At 39.4% G+C, this 18,064-nt stretch overlaps 2 protein-coding genes across 2 annotated transcripts in view; one reads left to right on the top strand and one right to left on the bottom strand.

Moving 5' to 3' along the window:
• The window catches only part of LOC124165295 (lachesin-like), a 1,070,179-nt gene that overhangs the window by 490,394 nt on the left and 561,721 nt on the right, over nt 1-18,064 (bottom strand). The window lies entirely within an intron of this gene.
• On the top strand, nt 4,962-11,145 carry LOC124165294. The gene is made up of 3 exons (XM_046542638.1): nt 4,962-5,314; nt 5,765-5,879; nt 8,666-11,145. The coding sequence occupies exons 1-3, from the start codon at nt 5,129-5,131 to the stop codon at nt 11,137-11,139; spliced, it is 2,775 nt and encodes a 924-aa protein (XP_046398594.1). The 5' UTR covers nt 4,962-5,128; the 3' UTR covers nt 11,140-11,145.

Below are 18,064 nucleotides of genomic sequence, written 5' to 3'. Positions count from 1 at the left end.
AAGAGAATTAAAATCATTGATCAGGTGGTCATTCATAGTTATGTTTTACGGTTACCTTAACAGTATTTAGGGAATGTATTATTATCCATAGCTATAGCCACACCTATTAGTAAATTTAAGATTTTATGAGAATTAGAGGTGGAGAATACTTCTTTTCGGTTCGTCGATTACGGGAATTAGTCGCGGTGCAAATATTGAACTCTTGACAACTTGTTCACCATATTTTACTCTTCTTTATTTGCCTTCAACACCCCGTAAACAGCGCATTTAAGTATTTTACTCAGGGGAAATATAACGAAAAACAATATAACCCATGCCCTGGAAAGGGGCAACCTATACAGGTGTAACTGGAACCCGTAACCTTCGGTTTAGTAGCCAAAGACTTAACTATTCCGCCACTGAGACGGGCAGATTTTTTTTACAGGCAAACAGAGAGATTTTCTTAAATACCAAGGGTTAAATCTATGTGAATATAGCAAGGGTGCGTTGACCGAGTAACGAATGCTCGCGCATTTTACGTAACCCATCATTATGGAAGAACGTGGCACCCCAATGGATAGAGTATTGGGCTCGCGAAACAGGGGCCCCGGGTTCACTTCCCTGGAAAAATATTCTAACGTCCGCAACACAAATCCTTGAGGTGCGAGTTGGCCTAGGGAAATATAAGACCCCTACCTTGATTGCATTTAATTAATTAGTATGTGGCTTAATGTGAGGTGAGCTCAATCCTAACATATACCAATCAAACTTCGTGCCGAATCACCCAATGCGTGAGTAATCATCATCACTCTATGCATAAACTTTTCTCGGCATTCCGTGCGGGTAAGATTTTGTAAGAGCGCCGACGTTTCGGGTACCGACTCATTATCCATCCTCACGGCTATTCATCACTCGAATTCAACGATCCGAAAATTTGTTTGACTTAGCTCTCAACTCCACTTTCCTCTCAGCAAATTGAATGTATTTACTTATTTTTTTTCTATTTTACCCACTGTTTCAAGTACGAATTCATCCGAGGCCTTACTTTGCCTACCACTGATCACGCCAACAAGAAATATTTTCTTTGATACTCGTATAATTGCCCGTTGGTCACTGAAGAAACACGAATGGTATGAATGTTGTTCGAAGAAGGAATAGAGAACATAAGAATGAAATTGAATGCAAATTTATTTTTCAATATTATTGCTTCCTAAGGAATTTCCTAAGAGCATGGAATGGCTACAAAATGTTTCGTGAGTTTCTTGTGATTCCCTACTTGAACATAGACGATCTAATTATTGCCAAATACAGGCACATTAAAAAATAAATATGATAATAAATCAGATAAGGATGATAATGAGAGAGTATCTCAAACAAATATCGATATCCCATCATTATCTATTATGCGCCAATGCAGCGAATGTAAATCATCTACTTATTCGCCAAAGACAAAACGTATTGATAAGATTAGGAGAGATAATGAGTCTTATTCTTGAAAATACGAGCTTGGAAGATGGCGAGGATTTCCGCCCTCCATCGAGGCAAGAATTAGTATTCGGGTGCACTTAATTGCGCCGACCAAAGTCAGGGTAGAGAGTAGAATTGACGAGGTGGACGGGTCTTGCTTTACCCTGGCAAACACTCTAGAGCAGGCGCGCACGTGATCGGGTGATAAAACTCCCTGGACGGCCCCTCCGAAATGGCTTGCAGCTCCTCTCCACTCTGGGAATTGGAGAAGTGCGGAGAGAAGGCAGGGAAAACATGACCAAAGTTTTGACCGACGACGCCTTGGCGAGCGGAGATGAGAAATTGAACCGCGGCCGAAATTGATGATTTCCGGAGCGTGCATTTATCCACACATACGAGTGTAGCGGGTGCTCTTTGAACTACGGATGGGCAACAGTTCTCCTCAATATGCGTTCGCTAAAACTTTAAGATGAAACTTGCAGGAGTGGGCCAAAGGATGCCAAGAATCGCTTGCCAGGAATCTTGATGCTCTTCAGTTTGAGTCTAGAAATGTCCGTTGATACCTACGATTGCGGTTCTTTCTTATTAACGTATTTCCATCCACCGTGGACGCGTGGAAACACCCAAAAATACTGGGCAAATGAAGCTCTTGTTGAAAAAAATATTAAAGAATAAAAATAAAATTTTTATGAAAATCACGTTTTGCTAAAAAGAGAAAAATAAGTGTCTATGGCTACTTAACTTATTGAAAATTTCAAGCATGATTGATTAGAAAGTAAAACAAGTTTTAGAAGAACGTTTCAGAAAGGTACCAAAAACGAAAAACGTGGTGCGCATGTGAGATTATAAAATGAAGAATTGCTGGTCACAGTATGTCAGATTTGCCTCCAAGCGAAAGCGTACGATTATTATAATTTCAAGCAGCAAGAAAAGTTTTCTAATCTATTTTTTAAATAAGCCAGAGTCTACTGGGCTGGCAAGAATAGGATGACTTTTACATGATGATTATTTAAAGCAAGTAGGATAATTATTATGGTCATAAATACTCTATTTACTTCCGTTCACTTCATTTTTCAATCAAGTAAAAGAACTGTCTTTACCTTTAAAAGTGGATAGATTTCTATTCACATTCATTCATCTTTCTGACTGTAATTTTAGAAGTGGTTTTATTAATTTTTATTATTTTTAATCGACAAGAGAAATAAAGAGGTAATGCAACAATTTCATCAAGAATTATCAAAATTTCGTAATGAATATTCCATAAAAAATCATCATACGCTGTATTTGTTATGTTAAAATCTATGAAAACATACTGGCCTGAGAGCGCTAATATGATACATCGTTCTAATTAATCTGTTCATCTTGACAACCTGCCTTGTCTTGATGTCTGCTGAAATTGGTACCTTAACATCGTACTATAAATCTGTTTCTCACTTTCTCTTCACTTTAGACTTCACTTTAACTTCACAGTATATTTTGCATTTCAACTATTTTACCTGTTTATTTATGGACTCATTTAATTCCCATTATTTTATATCGACAAGAGATTTCAAGAACTAATGCATCAGTTTAACCAAGAGTCGTCAAGAGTGTCGTAATTGATTCTAATTAGTGTGTTCATCTTGCCGACTTACCTTGTTTGATGTCTTAAAACACTGTATTATCATTGCCGTTCCTCAATTTCTCTTTTATTTAAAACCTTTTCATCTCGAAATTAATTTTTTTAACTTTTTCCTTCAATTTGTAATAATTTTTGCGGAAAAAATTTATTTGCTCAATTGTTGACTGATGAAGACGGCAGAAGTTATGTTCGGAGCCAAAAATTTTCCCGTAGCGATGCACAAATGTCAGAGCAAGTCATAAAAGGAATGGAAAATTGCAGGATTTTGTTGAAGATAAACAGCAGGAAAAAATATTCAGGTTCTTTACGTTTTACTGACATATATTTTATTCCACCTACTGTGATTGCAGCGCCTCCATTTGATTTAAGTGGCCATTTTTAGAACTCCACATTTAATTTTACGTATGAATATTACTCGAGGTACTCTTTCTATCGTGGAAAAAAGTGTTAGAACATTGCACTTTCATTCAGTTCTGAGCTGTCCTGTAAATTTCAGCGCATTAACTAATCAAGAAATGGTCCAAATTGGAGTTGCAAGATTTTTCCCGGAAGTACAAAAAAGAAAGCTAGTATCATAAAACGTGGAAAAATAGCGTGCTGTTTAGCTCTCAAAGTGCTCAAAATATGCTCCTTAATAATCTATATCGTCTTTGGCTCAAACTCGTGGAAGTTCTTCGATAATGAAATGAAAAACTTAGTTGTACCTATACTACCACTTTATTTTAAGGTACTTTAAATAAATTCTTAAATTTTTGAAATATAACAAAGCATTCCATTTCATTAAAGTTATGCTAGTTTAAGTTTTGTCTACCTAATCACTCAACTACTTTAGTTTTAAAACAGGTAGAAATAATCGGAATAATATAAGAGAGGAGTGCAAATCGGGATTTCAAAATGAATACCTACTGTCTCTAACATGTTACGAAATAAATATAAGTAAAAAATATAAGACCACTTTAAATATGATTTTAAATTTCCTTCATCCAAAGCTAAGCCTGACCTGAAGATTTAATCTTTTTTAGGCTGATAGAAAATGGATCACATAAAACTATAAAACTCTTAAGTACGTATGACACTTTCCAATTTTTCGGCCAATAAATAGGCGCGCAATATTGTGTAAAATATTAGGCGTTACGTATCAATATTTGCACCAATATTGGCCGAAATTGTGTTCTAATTGGTATGATTTGCACGCTTCAATCAATAGTAAAACAACTTCTTTCGTCCACATGCTAGAAACTTCAAGCGAATTTTCAGAATAAAACCAATGTTTTACAGCCAAACCGAATGTTTTGCAGAGACATTTTTGTTTTGGCCACTAGGATTCTGACTTCTGAATGGAGATTGGCCGCGAGAAAATAGAACCTGTTCTAAATTCCAAATTGGACGAAAAATTGTGTCCAATATTGTGAAAAGGATATTGGACTAGAAATGGTGTTATCAGTGGGACCAACATCCAATGGATTGCCCAATAAATTGAGACCTCTCATAAGGGCTTTACCACGCAGTGTAGCCATGCGGCCACGGGTCATCCTGAGCAAACTGTTCCATGAATGCATCACAAAAATATTTTAAAGGATATATTACTACGACCGCAGAAGCGAAACAACTAAATATTTTCAAAAGCGCAAGCAAACATTTTTCTTGGCGGAAATGGATGTCTCGCAGTTCAATATGTGGAGCATTACCCGAGATAAACAACGGTTTGTATCACGGAGTGTGTAAGAAATCGCGTGTAGCAATAAATTCGTATGCATAATAAATCTAATATGAGCTCTACAAAGTGTTAAATACGTAGTAAAAGGTAATGTTAGTAAAAAACATGGTTGTTGCGTATTATTTCTCATAGTTTTCGTTCTTCAGTTATTATCGTCTGCTGTAGGCTTCCCCGTGTTCCCGAGGAGGGCGCAAATAGTCTCCTGGCGTTTTCCTTTGCGGAGAAGCAATGCAGTTCAGTCGTGCAGTTCAGTTGCAGTTGACGAGCAGTTGACGAATAAGTGGCCCGAGAGGCAGTCTCGCCTTTCTCCCTCCCCAGCGTAGCTGAGTGTTCCGCCGGACTGCATGCTGCTAGCCTACTCCTGCATGCTGCTAGCCTACTCCTGCATGCTGCCCGCTTATCCCTGCACGTTGCTGTTCGCATATCTCCTGCATGTTGCTCGCCCTCTCCTGCATGCTGCTCGCCGGATCAACGCATTCTCACCGCTGCTCCGACTCTCCGTGACCTGTATTTCCAGGCTTCTCTATTATGTATTTTTTGTGTTAATAGTTCATTATTTGTTTAATTGCTTAACCGAATTAAATGTGGGAATTGTCTCTCTTCCGCTTTATACAGTCCACTTGATTATTCTTTACCCCACATTAGTTTTGGTCCTTCGGGCCGGATCAGTGGCTGGATTGCAGCCGGATTTATTTGCGTGTTTGATATTTCTTATTTTCTCAAAAATATTTTGTTCTTAGAGAAAGTGGCACATTGTAACTTGGACCACGTGCTCGTCAATTTGCTTAGACCTGTCCTAGTCAAATGACTTCCGGTTTGAGTTTTGCTTTTGTTATAATTCAACTAATTGATCATTGCTCGCGTCATGTTCTTGACGAATTTTCTTGTTTGATGGTATTATATTTGGTTACTCATTGTTGTATGAATATTGTTCCTCTCCTTAGTTTTGACCTTCCTTACTCCTCTTCCTACTTGACAAGCGGGACAATCTTCAACGCTGGAGGTTAATCTACGGGAGATGCTCGACCGCGCTGGAGGACGGACATCGCATTTCACGTATTGGACTTCTTCCATCCAGCAGTTGGATTCGCAATGGTAGGACGAAATCTTTTCTACGTTCTTTTGGCCGCCCATAATTATCATCATGAATTTTGCTACTTTTGTACGGAAGGCAAATCTCCTAAAACGAAGGTGTGAAAAGTGTCATGATGCCGTTCGTCAAATTGAAATTACGGTCAACCAGTCTTCACTCACAGACATTTTAATAAGACGCTTAACTGGTTATCATGAAGAAATTGTGGAAAAGAAACGAGACTTTGAACATATTTTAAATTTGTGTCTTTCCGAAGATCCCTCAGATTACGACGAGGATACTGTTTTAAAACTTCAAGATGAAATAAGTGATTTAGTTTGTGAAAGCAGAGCAATCATTTCCTCTTTAATTCCCATGCTGAATGGCAATCCTCAAACTCCCACGGTAGATAACGAGAATGATGCCGCGCACAGCGCTACTGCCGTTAGATTGCCCAAGTTGGAATTGCCACGCTTCTCGGGAGACAGCGTAAAATGGATGTCATTTTACAATACGTTTGACACCACTATTCACCAGAGCCTCTCTCTTTCTTGTATTGAGAAATTTCAATATCTTAACAGCTGCCTTCAAGGAGAGGCATTGGAGTTGATTCGTGGTTTGCCACTATCGGACTCGAATTACCTTATTGCTTGGGACTTGTTAAGGAAAAGATACCACAATATTAGAAAATTGGTCTCAATGCATATTACTAAGATTATGGATATGCCCAATCTCTCTGGAAATTCTTTAGTGTCTCTTAGATCTTTTCTCTCTACCTACCATGAGAATATTCAGGCATTATCCGCACTTGGTCATGACATAACTAAAGAAAATATTCTGTTGGTGACCATTTTGCTCCGAAAACTGGATTTTGGAACTCGCAAAAGACTGGAGGATACTCGGAACGAAAATCATGAATTACCGATAGCATCGGAATTGATTAAATTTTTGGAAAGGGAGTGTGCTCATTTAGAAGATGCCTCTGTTGACGCACGCGTTAAACCTCTTGCAGTAGGCACTACTCTCAAGAATATTTCTGCGCGTCATTCAAAATCAGCATTAATCTCTTTAAATGCTAATGGATGCCCATATTGTAATAATGAAACTCACACAATTTACCAGTGCCCCGACTTTAAAAGGAAGTCACCTCAAGAACGTCAATCCATTGCACGTACAAAACGTTGGTGTTTTAATTGTTTGGGAACATCTCACAATAAGCAGTCGTGTAAATCTACGCAATGTTGTAGAATTTGTCAACGCAAACATCATTCATTGTTGCATGTTGCTCATTCAGTTCCCTCGATGTCAAGCTCGCAGAAACCCTCTGTTTCAACTCCAGCATTCGCAGGACTTTCTAGTGATTCTCTCTCTAATGAGCAACCCTCTACATCAGACTTAGCTGCTTTATCATCCACTCAAAACAAAAGCGCAGTGCTGCTAGCAACGACCCTCATCTCTCTCACTAACTCTGATGGAAAGTCTCTAATTGTAAGAGGAGTCTTAGATTCGGCAGCGCAATGTACTTTTATTACTGAACAGTGCGCTCAACTTATGAACGTGCGACGCATGCGGACTGATCATTCCATCTCAGGAGTTTCTCAATCTCATGTTAAAACAAATGGCATGACATTTTTGAACTTAGCCTCAATTAGTGGCGTACCTCTCGCTCATGGACATCCTGTGATTATTTTGGAAAATATTACATCTCACCTCCCTCGAGTTGCTATCTCACCTGAAATAAAAGAGAAAATGAAGTCGTTTGTTCTTGCGGACCCAAGTTTTGATATCCCTGGTCCAATCGACGTGTTGCTTGGAGCGGATTTGTTTCCATTTGTTTTCTCGGGATTAAAATGTACTCTTGGGAAAAATATGCCGGTGGCCATGGACACTATTTTTGGATTCGTACTGATGGGTTCAACTGCAGTTCCTTCAGTTAATCAAGAAGACGCGAAAAAATGTATTTCCCTCATAACTAATACATTTGATATTAATTCTGCAATCAAAAAATTTTGGGAGATCGAAGAAACCCCTTGCCTCATACCTGTGCTAGACAAACAATGTGAGGATCATTTTAAATCAACCCACTTCAGAGACCTAACTGGACGTTATGTAACTCGTCTCCCTTTTAAGGAAGATCATCAAGCATTGGGTGACTCTTTTAGTAATGCTGAGCGAAGATTTTATGCTTTGGAAAGGAGATTTTCTAAGGATCCGGAGTTCAAAGGAATGTACGTGGACTTTATGACGGATTACCTTTCTTCACGTCACATGGAACTTTGTGAATCACCAATTGAATTCCCTAATTATTATCTACCTCATCATGGTGTTCTCAAACGCAATGCTGTGCCATATAAACTTCGTGTGGTGTTTGATGCTAGTGCCCGAACCTCTTCCAATGTGTCTCTTAATGACGTTTTATTATCTGGTCCAAAATTGCAAAACAATATTTGCGATCTCATTCTACGATCCAGACTATATTCTATTGTTTTTAGGTGTGATATTCGCCAGATGTATAGGCAAATTAAAGTGCATGCGGATGATCAGCGGTATCAGCTGATACTTTGGCGCTCAGATCCTTCTACTCCGTTACTTATTTATAAGTTAACTACAGTTACCTACGGGGTAACGAGTTCTCCTTTTGTTGCTATTAGAACTCTACAGCAACTAGCTGAGGATGAAGGTGTTACTTTTCCTCGCGCCGCAGAAGTTTTGAAATCTCGGACATTTGTAGATGACATCATCACTGGTGCTGATTGCATTCATGATGCTCTGCTGCTTCAAAATGACTTAAATCGTCTACTTCTCACAGGTGGTTTCGAGCTACGGAAATGGTGTAGTAACTCTTCCCAGCTCTTATCCCAAGTTCCAGAGGACCACCGAGAAATTCCTGTCGCCCACAGCATCTCAGGTGAACCACTCTACAGTCTCCTTGGGCTTCAATGGAATTCTTCTCAAGATTGTTATTCGTACTCTATGAATATTTGTGAAGGTCCTCCCACAAAACGATGTGTGCTTTCTACTATTGCCAAACTCTATGATCCATGTGGATGGCTAACGCCCGTTATTCTTTGGGCAAAATATTTTATCCAGTTATTGTGGACAGTTGGGCTTCAGTGGGATGATTCCCTTCCTCCGGAAATGTTGCAGAAGTGGAGTATGTTCTTGCGTGAGTTGCCAGAACTGAATAAAATTATAATGTATCGTCAAATATTTCCTCCTAAACCAATTAGTGTTGAACTACATGGGTTTTCGGATGCCTCGCAGCACGGATACGCAGCATGCGTGTACGTGAGATCAACTGACCAAAAAAACGGGATAAAAGTGTCCCTGTTGATTGCCAAATCAAGAGTTTCTCCCCTCAAGCGGGTTACTTTACCGCGTTTAGAATTGTGTGGAGCGCACATATTAGCTAAACTGCTAAAATACTCTCATTCAATTTTATGTTCGCATTACAGCATCGACGTCATCTCTGCATGGTGTGACTCGACGACCGTTTTGGCGTGGCTTCAACGATCTCCTCATCTGCTTAAAACTTTTGTTGCAAACCGGGTGGCTGATATCCAAGACAAAATACCCCCTCATCACTGGCACCATGTAGTCTCCAGCCAAAATCCTGCGGACTGCGCTTCGCGGGGTTTGATGCCTTCACAGCTTCAACATCATCCCCTGTGGTGGAAAGGGCCGCCATGGCTAAGTTTACCCCATAACCAATGGCCATTCTTAAAATTTCCGTGTGTAATTGAGGAAGATCTACCTGAATGTAAGTCTTCAGATGCAATGGTTTATTTCTCTGCTGCCCAACCAGAGTGGGATTTACTTACCAAATTTTCGTCTTGGTCTAAGTTGCAATATGTAGTATCATATGTTTTAAGATTCATCGCGCAATGTCAACGATCTTCAAAGTTCGATGACTTCATTACTAGCAAAGAATTAATTAACTCTACCATGATAATATGCAAACTGGTGCAACAAGCTATTTTTCAGCATGAAATAATTGCTCTTAAAAAGGGAAATCGCTGCAGTATCAAACTACAACGCTTGGCCCCATTTTTGGATGACTACGGACTTCTGCGAGTAGGAGGACGGCTTCGTCATGCATCTATTTCTCAAGAATCCAAGCACCCCATATTGCTCCCTAAATCCCATCATGTAGTAAATTTAATAATTGACTACTACCATGTCAAATATTTACATGCTGGACCGCAATTATTGCAAACTCTACTAGCGCAAAAGTTTTGGATTTTATCAGCGCGCTCTATTGTACGCTCTAGAATTTACAAATGTATTCGATGTTTCAAATGCAAGCCCAAAAATGTGCCACCCTTAATGGGAGACCTTCCGAAATTGAGGGTAAATCAAATACAACCCTTTAATGTGTCTGGAATGGATTATGGAGGACCATTTCAGATAAGAATTCATTCCTTGAAACGCTCTCCAACAGTGAAAGTTTATTTGTGTATTTTTGTTTGTTTTTCTACCAAGGCTGTACATCTGGAAGTAGTGACAGATCTCACCTCCGAAGCTTTTATTGCAGCCTTGACTCGCTTTATTTCTAGAAGAGGACTTTGCTCCCACCTTTATTCTGATTGTGGAACTAACTTTATTGGAGCCTCTTCTAAATTAAAAAGGATATTTCGGACTTTTTTCTCTAATGCAAAAAAGGATATATGTTATTTTGCTGCACAGAATTTCATTAATTTTCATTTCATTCCTCCTGCCGCACCTCATCAAGGAGGATTATGGGAAGCCGCCATAAAGGGTGCGAAACATCATTTGTCAAGAGTTATTGGAAATCAAATTGTTTCTCTACCAGAATTCATCACGCTTACCACTCAAGTAGAGGCCATGCTAAACTCTCGCCCTTTAACTCCTCTGTCCTCGGACCCTTCTGAATTTTCTGCACTAACACCTGCTCATTTTCTTATTGGAGGACCATTGAAGGCAATACCAGAAGACGATCATGCTGATGTTCCACTCAACCGCCTATCGCGATGGAAGATGGTGCAAGCTTTTGCACAACGCACATGGAAAAGATGGCACATGGAATATCTTCATACTCTCCAGCAGAGAACAAAGTGGACCTTAACCAAGGACGGACTCAAGGAAGGAGATCTGGTATTGGTGCAGGAGCCGAATACCCCGCCACTACTTTGGTGTTTAGCACGAATTATTGGAACATCCCCAGGGGAAGATGGAGTGGTACGAGTTGTCCATCTCCGCACAGCCAAGGGAACCCTCACAAGACCCGCTGTCAAAGTATTTCCCTTGCCTCTCGATTCCTAAATATTTCCACTCTATAACCATTATTCACTTCCTTCTTTTCCTCCACCTTACCCTAAAATATGTAAGAACTGTTATTTATTTATATTGTTTTTTTGTATGTGTGTATGTTGAACTATTAGTTCAAGGTGGGCGAGGATGTTGCGTATTATTTCTCATAGTTTTCGTTCTTCAGTTATTATCGTCTGCTGTAGGCTTCCCCGTGTTCCCGAGGAGGGCGCAAATAGTCTCCTGGCGTTTTCCTTTGCGGAGAAGCAATGCAGTTCAGTCGTGCAGTTCAGTTGCAGTTGACGAGCAGTTGACGAATAAGTGGCCCGAGAGGCAGTCTCGCCTTTCTCCCTCCCCAGCGTAGCTGAGTGTTCCGCCGGACTGCATGCTGCTAGCCTACTCCTGCATGCTGCTAGCCTACTCCTGCATGCTGCCCGCTTATCCCTGCACGTTGCTGTTCGCATATCTCCTGCATGTTGCTCGCCCCCTCCTGCATGCTGCTCGCCGGATCAACGCATTCTCACCGCTGCTCCGACTCTCCGTGACCTGTATTTCCAGGCTTCTCTATTATGTATTTTTTGTGTTAATAGTTCATTATTTGTTTAATTGCTTAACCGAATTAAATGTGGGAATTGTCTCTCTTCCGCTTTATACAGTCCACTTGATTATTCTTTACCCCACAATGGTTGAGGTTCAAAAATTAAAGCCTTAGAGTGTAGCATAAGAGTCGAAAGTAGTATTTAACACAAAACACAAAATTAAGGACATCGGCTTCCAATTCATAGCAAAAGGTTTTGTAGTATTGCTTTCACACCAAAAGGAGATTACGGTTTTTCCTACAGAACACTTATTTTCCCAACAAAAAGTCATTTTGACGTGATTTTATTGACTGAGTGTCCGTTAAATTATGTAATAATTGACGCAGTAGCAATTTATATGTGACACGGACCGTCTGACGATGTGACCAAGGTGACTATAACTAATGCTTTTTGGACCTTATATGGTTAAAAATTCTCCTCACGATGTATTCCCTAAAAGTCAAAAAAATATAACTTGCAGGAGTGGACCAATTCTGCCAAGAATTGCATCAGCTCCAAGCCAGGAATCTTAATGATCATGAGTTTGAGTCCAATGACGGACTTCAATAAGACCGTAGCTCAGTGCAATTAAGGTAATACGGGGATTGATAGAGTGCGTAATCCAAATCAGGCAGCGGGCTCAAAGACGCGGTGAAATTTGCATTGCATACCGTGCCTCACTAAATATAGGGCCGACATGTATTAAAAATATGCTACTATGGAAATAAAACGTAGAAATATGGTTAAAACAATCAAAGTCCCGAATAAAGGAATAAAATTTGAAACAATCCTAATTTTTTCATACATGATTAACAGACTACACAACGCCGTGAAGGAAATCGGGTTTAATTATACAGGCATAGCTTACAATGGCGATGTGATATGATTGAATTTTTTTCCGTTAAATATCGAATATACATGACTCGCTCACTAAGTTATGTTAGTGAGCATCTACGATGGATATTTTAACGCCAAGTAATGAACTGTTTCTTCGTATGACCAGCCAAACCTCCCAAGAATGTGCGAGTATATTACGGTCAGCCTATTAGGAAGTAGGGAGGAAATATAATTCTCAACACATACAACTGACATGCAGAATTACGAGATTAATGAGTGATCAATGATATTTCATCAATGCTGTGGCGTAACTAGGACTATGCTTTGGGGGGGATGGGATAGCCTGGGGCGCCCAACCCCCATTGGGGAAAATTAAAAAAAAATAAAATGCCTGGAAATACATTTCACATCATTTTCGCACTATAAAAATAACTCAAGGCATCTAACTAGTTTTAAGCATCTACATGGTTATTCATCCACTCAATACATTCATATTATTTGCATATTTGGTGCCAGCTTGCACGGAGCGATGCATGATTGTTGAGAGCTCGCACTACCTGCTTCCCAGTGCATGTGTTATGGCCTTTTATTTCGATGACTACGAAAACGTGGCGTATCGTATGCTGCATTTGGTGAAGTCACCCCATGCTATACACCTTTGAGGTGGCTCGCCGGTTATTATGTGCATTAGGATGATATGGATTTATATTCTCACCTCTCTACAACTGGTGAGTGAGTTCTTCTCAATTGAACGACGAAATAGGCATCCCCCAATTACTACTTCTCAAACCAATCCCTCATGAAGAGAGAAGCCTTTCGATTAAACTCCGACCATCCCTCAACCCTTATAGCCGTCGCTCCGCCTCCCTCCTCAAACCCTTTAACACCATGGTTCAGTCCCTTCGAACCCTCACCGGAAAGACCCTTAGCACCAAGTTTCAGGCCTTCACGCCATCTTATTATCATCCGCTCCGGCTCGACCTTTCCCAAGGCCATCTCATCGCATGGCGCTATGACGTTGGTAATAGATTTACCACATTCGCATTGCCGTGAATTCATTCTTCGGGGTGAGATAATAAATTGAGTAATCTACGAGGTAGCTCTATCACGCTACCGGTGAAATTGAACCGCTTATGAAGTCACTTGGTGAAAATTCTTCAAATTAAAATGACAATCTTTGAAATTTTGTCAGAAAAACTTAACTTCTAGCAATTTTTCTCCTCGAGTATGTGAAACATTCCCGGATACAACAAAGTAATGAGTTTTTCCTGCGTTTTTCACGACGGTGTAGCACGGAGATGGTCGTGGATAAGTACGTCTAAATTACATGTCTAGTGGTGCACGGAAATATTATACATGCTTACATTTGACTACCTAAAGTATTCTAAAAATTCTTTTGATATTTTCAAGTGTCATAAAATTTATATAAAGCAATTTCCACTAGAATTGTGGGTGTCATAAAAATGATACTTTTTCTTTTTCATTAGAATTAATAATTATATATTATTCAATATATTTGCGTTCCAGTATAAGCTAAAAAAAACATTTTTGGCTTATAGAAATCGATAAATTGAAAATTTCCTCATTTTTGGTGAATTCATCATTCAAAAGTAAGCCACCATGTGAATACTGTATCTTGAATAACCTACATTTGTGAATTTACCACCCCAACGTTACCAAACGAACAATATTGACCGGCTATGGTTATCCTAGAAAGGATCGGATTCAAACTGAATAATTCTATTTCCCCATAGCCTACATTCGAATAAAAGATCAAAGTAAGATACTTTATTCCCACAGCGGAACTACATTCCCAAGAGGGCGAGAATTGACCTGCAATAGCCAATGGCAATGGTAACGAATATCAAATGGTTAATTTACTGACCTAATCTCATAAAAATTCTCTTTGAAACATTTATGTGGCTTTGATATGGTACTTTCCTCGCACAACTCCATTGGAGTAGGTATATGTAACAGACGGTAAACTGGGTCAGCATAAATTTCGGAGTTGTTAATTCGAAAATATTCATTGATCCAGACCGTTCGAAGTGCTTTGAAAAGATAAAAAGAAATATGAGAAAATACTATGGAAAAGAGGACAGCGAAAAACACCATGACTTTTATATTAGGCAATACAACATATGACTTCCCAATCCGTGTTGCGCAGAGTATTCAATGCGAGGGCCCCTCACCATGAAAAGCTTTTTTATGCCAGGCAGATTTTTTATTGAAGTATTTTACTACTGCGGGGCACAAATAAGCTTTGACCTACATAAAACATGGAGCTTTGTTAGGAAAAACGTGAAAAATCGGGTGAGTGTAGATATTTTAATATTACCTATGGTTTATCAATACAAAGCATGCCCAATCGATTGTCTGTATTACCAATGATCGGTAAGATAAGGCACTACACGTTGAATTCAGACTCTGATACAACTGGAAATAACATTAACAAATACGTTTAACTTACAATCGACATTTAAAATTTGTAAGAAAAATTAGCCCAAAATATCATAAGGACATAGTACATATTTCAGTCGACAAGCCAAAATAGTCAAACGGTCACGGAAAATTTAACTGGAGAAAATTTATAGAACTTCGAAGCAATTTGCAGCCACCAGTATCCTCCAGTATTTTACTACAGACTAACCCAAGATAGTTTTTCGAAAATACCTCAGCGGTCCGAATTGTTCGAACTCAATATCAAGGTTTGGAAGAGTACCGAATATCACATCATTCCAAATATAATCGATTGCAACAAAACCAACTCATCTTCCATCAATTTAAAAAAAGTTAGCTTTTTGCTCTTCTTTTACTGACCTCTAATTTAACAATTAATGAGTAACTTGAAGTGAGGGTCTTGAATTGAGTAAATAAAAATGAAATTTTCTGCCGTGTTGTTTTTTTAACCGTTATCAAGAAAATTTTATACTTTTATTATAAAAATATTTTGTTATTACTTTACACATTATTCTAAAACATATTTCTAGCGCTATATTTTGTTTATATCTCAAAGTTACATTCATTAGCATTTCATGTCCTAAATACGCTAATTACACTAATACGCTATGATTATATTAATTATCTCATTTTTTTATCGGTTCTATTTAATATTTTAATCAGGAATTCAAATTAAAATGGATATAACATAGAGATTTAAACAAAATATACGGCTATAACAATACTTAACAGTAATTTAATGTAGAATTAAAATACTAAATGTAATTCATTCTTTTTTATTAAAAATTATTAATTATTGATGAAGGTTCTACAAAAAAAACCGAAGCGTGGGCCAAAATTGCATTTTAATTTTTTCAGAACAAGACCTGCACTTTAAGAAGCTCATTTACTATTAATTTCAAATTTTAATTCATATCAACATCTTCTTCCGCGCCCCTCAACTACCTGAAAGCTGCCTGACTACGCTCATCTAAGTCGCATTGAGTGTAAATAGCGTCGGCTTCGAGGTAATTAACGCGAGCCATTTTCCCGTTTTATGCTTGCATATGCTCATGCATCTCTTGGTTTCCTCCCGATGTGACTGGATCAGTAGACGTCTCCCATCTCTCCTTACCCCTCCGTCACGCATTAACACATGAGATGCACGGGAGCCCACTCACACATGTGCCTCACGCTCACTGATTCGCCGCCTCGGAGGAGAAACTAAACCTCAGCTGTGCCTTTTGTCTCTCAACGGACGAATCCGCTTCCTTGCTTTGTTTGCATCCTTAACCAGCCCTCCAATTTCAACGCTGTCGCGTCCCGACCCTTGTCTACATAATTTCACTCTGCTCTCTCCTAGGTAGTCTCTAGTTCATTTCTCTCCGCTTTTTCATAGGCATGTGCAATACGCAGTCGAATTATTTGCATGCCGAATTATTTCAATCGAAACGAAAAGGGGTTTAAATACAACAACGGATGAAGCTCGCCATGAAAAAATATTTGACTCAGCCGGGATTCGAATCCAGATCTCCCGATTGCCGGTCAGGTGATTTAGACAGTTACGCCACCAAACCATTTTCTTAGAGCGAACTTCGGGATGAGTTTTACCGGACAAGATGTTGTCATCACAAGTCCACACTATGGCACATGTGGCGAGGGTCGTGCTACTAAGCCACTGTTGGGGTACATGTGCCACAGTGTGGACTTGTGACATCAACATCATGTTCGCTAAAAGCCATCCCGGATTTCCTTCTGAGAAAATGGCTTGGTGGAGTAACTGGCTAACACACCTGACCGGCAATCGGGAGATCCGGGTTCGAATCCCGGCTAGGCCAAATATTTTTCATAGCGTACTTCATCCGTTGGTGTACATAACTTTGCACCCGTGTGCGTGACTGCGTACAAAAGACGCTTGTTCCCGCAGTACTTTGAAAAGGGTTTTACCTGAAAAAACAGGGTGTGGACCACTGGCCAGGAAAACACACTAACATTTGTCTGTAATGCAGCTAAATATTTTACCTGTAAATACACTTCCTATTTATCCTTAAAACATAAGAGGAAATAGTTGCTTAGAACAGCACACATTTTCAATATATTAGACCTAACTTTTAGAAATCGCGAAAAAAATTGAAGCATGCTCAACAGCTTCAACGTATAGAAATAATACAGACGATAAAAAAGAATAGGAATTTTCTAGGTATAATTTGAAATGCATTTATTGCTCATTTTCAAATTTAAAAAATATTTAAATGTGTAAAAATAATTTATGATCCACAGTTGCAAATTTACTGTACGACTCAAGTCTAAATTTAATGGTTGCAATCACGTATTAAACCGATTTTTATCCTAAACCAGCTTATGTAAATAACCTCATTTGAGGGCATTTATTTTCAAAGAACGACAAGGGAATTCAACTAAGCCGAGCTAGATATATTTGGAATGCTCTGAAATTATGCGCAGAAGTTTAAACTTTCAAATGTTTTTTATACATGAATTATTCACATTTTTCGTTGTTATCAATATTTAAGGACCATTGTGCGACACACATCTCGACTTCTCCTCAGGTTCTCGACAAATCCCACCAATCCCGAAGAGGCAGCCCCATCCCGCCCTTACCCTGTCCTCTTTGTCTCGCGACCCTGCGCTTCCTCTTAACAAACTCGTTGTCTGTCATTCTCCCCGCTTTGTTCAGGAGCAGCCGACCTCGCCCCAAGTAGTAGTACAAACCTTCCCTCCTTCCCATTTCCAGTTATCCCGTGCCAAGTCCCCGCCCTTTCCCTCCCCGTGGTACACGCTCGCAAACCTGTACAACTCCTTTCCGAAATCACGAAAACACGCTCAGCCAGACAATGGAATCAAACGCTTCCCCCCACCCCCACTCCACCTCCCTCGCATCTGATCTCTATATCACCCAGACGGGGAAGATGCTGGAGACCGGAGTTTCCTCCTTTCCCAAGGCGAGCATCACACACACTGGGCGTTTTCTTCCAATGAATTGAACCCAATTTACTCTTCATTTCCCGGAGAAGGTCACATCGTTACATAAAAATTGATAGCGTACATAAGTAATCTAATTTATTCCG

Source organism: Ischnura elegans, chromosome 9 (genome assembly GCF_921293095.1).
Source record: "Ischnura elegans chromosome 9, ioIscEleg1.1, whole genome shotgun sequence".
Classification (NCBI taxonomy): Eukaryota; Metazoa; Arthropoda; class Insecta; order Odonata; family Coenagrionidae; genus Ischnura; species Ischnura elegans.
Note: the sequence above shows the minus strand (reverse complement) of the source record. Positions and strands in the feature narration are given on the sequence as shown.

What these genes read in the sequence shown, in the direction of transcription:
- LOC124165294 (XM_046542638.1), top strand. Translation starts at nt 5,129, where the DNA reads ATGCTGCTAGCCTACTCCTGCATGCTGCTAGCCTACTCCTGCATGCTG. An exon ending in TTTCCAGGCTTCTCTATTAT is followed by an intron (nt 5,315 to 5,764) that starts GTATTTTTTGTG and finishes CTACTTGACAAG; the next exon opens with CGGGACAATCTTCAACGCTG. An exon ending in CAGCAGTTGGATTCGCAATG is followed by an intron (nt 5,880 to 8,665) that starts GTAGGACGAAAT and finishes TACTTCTCACAG; the next exon opens with GTGGTTTCGAGCTACGGAAA.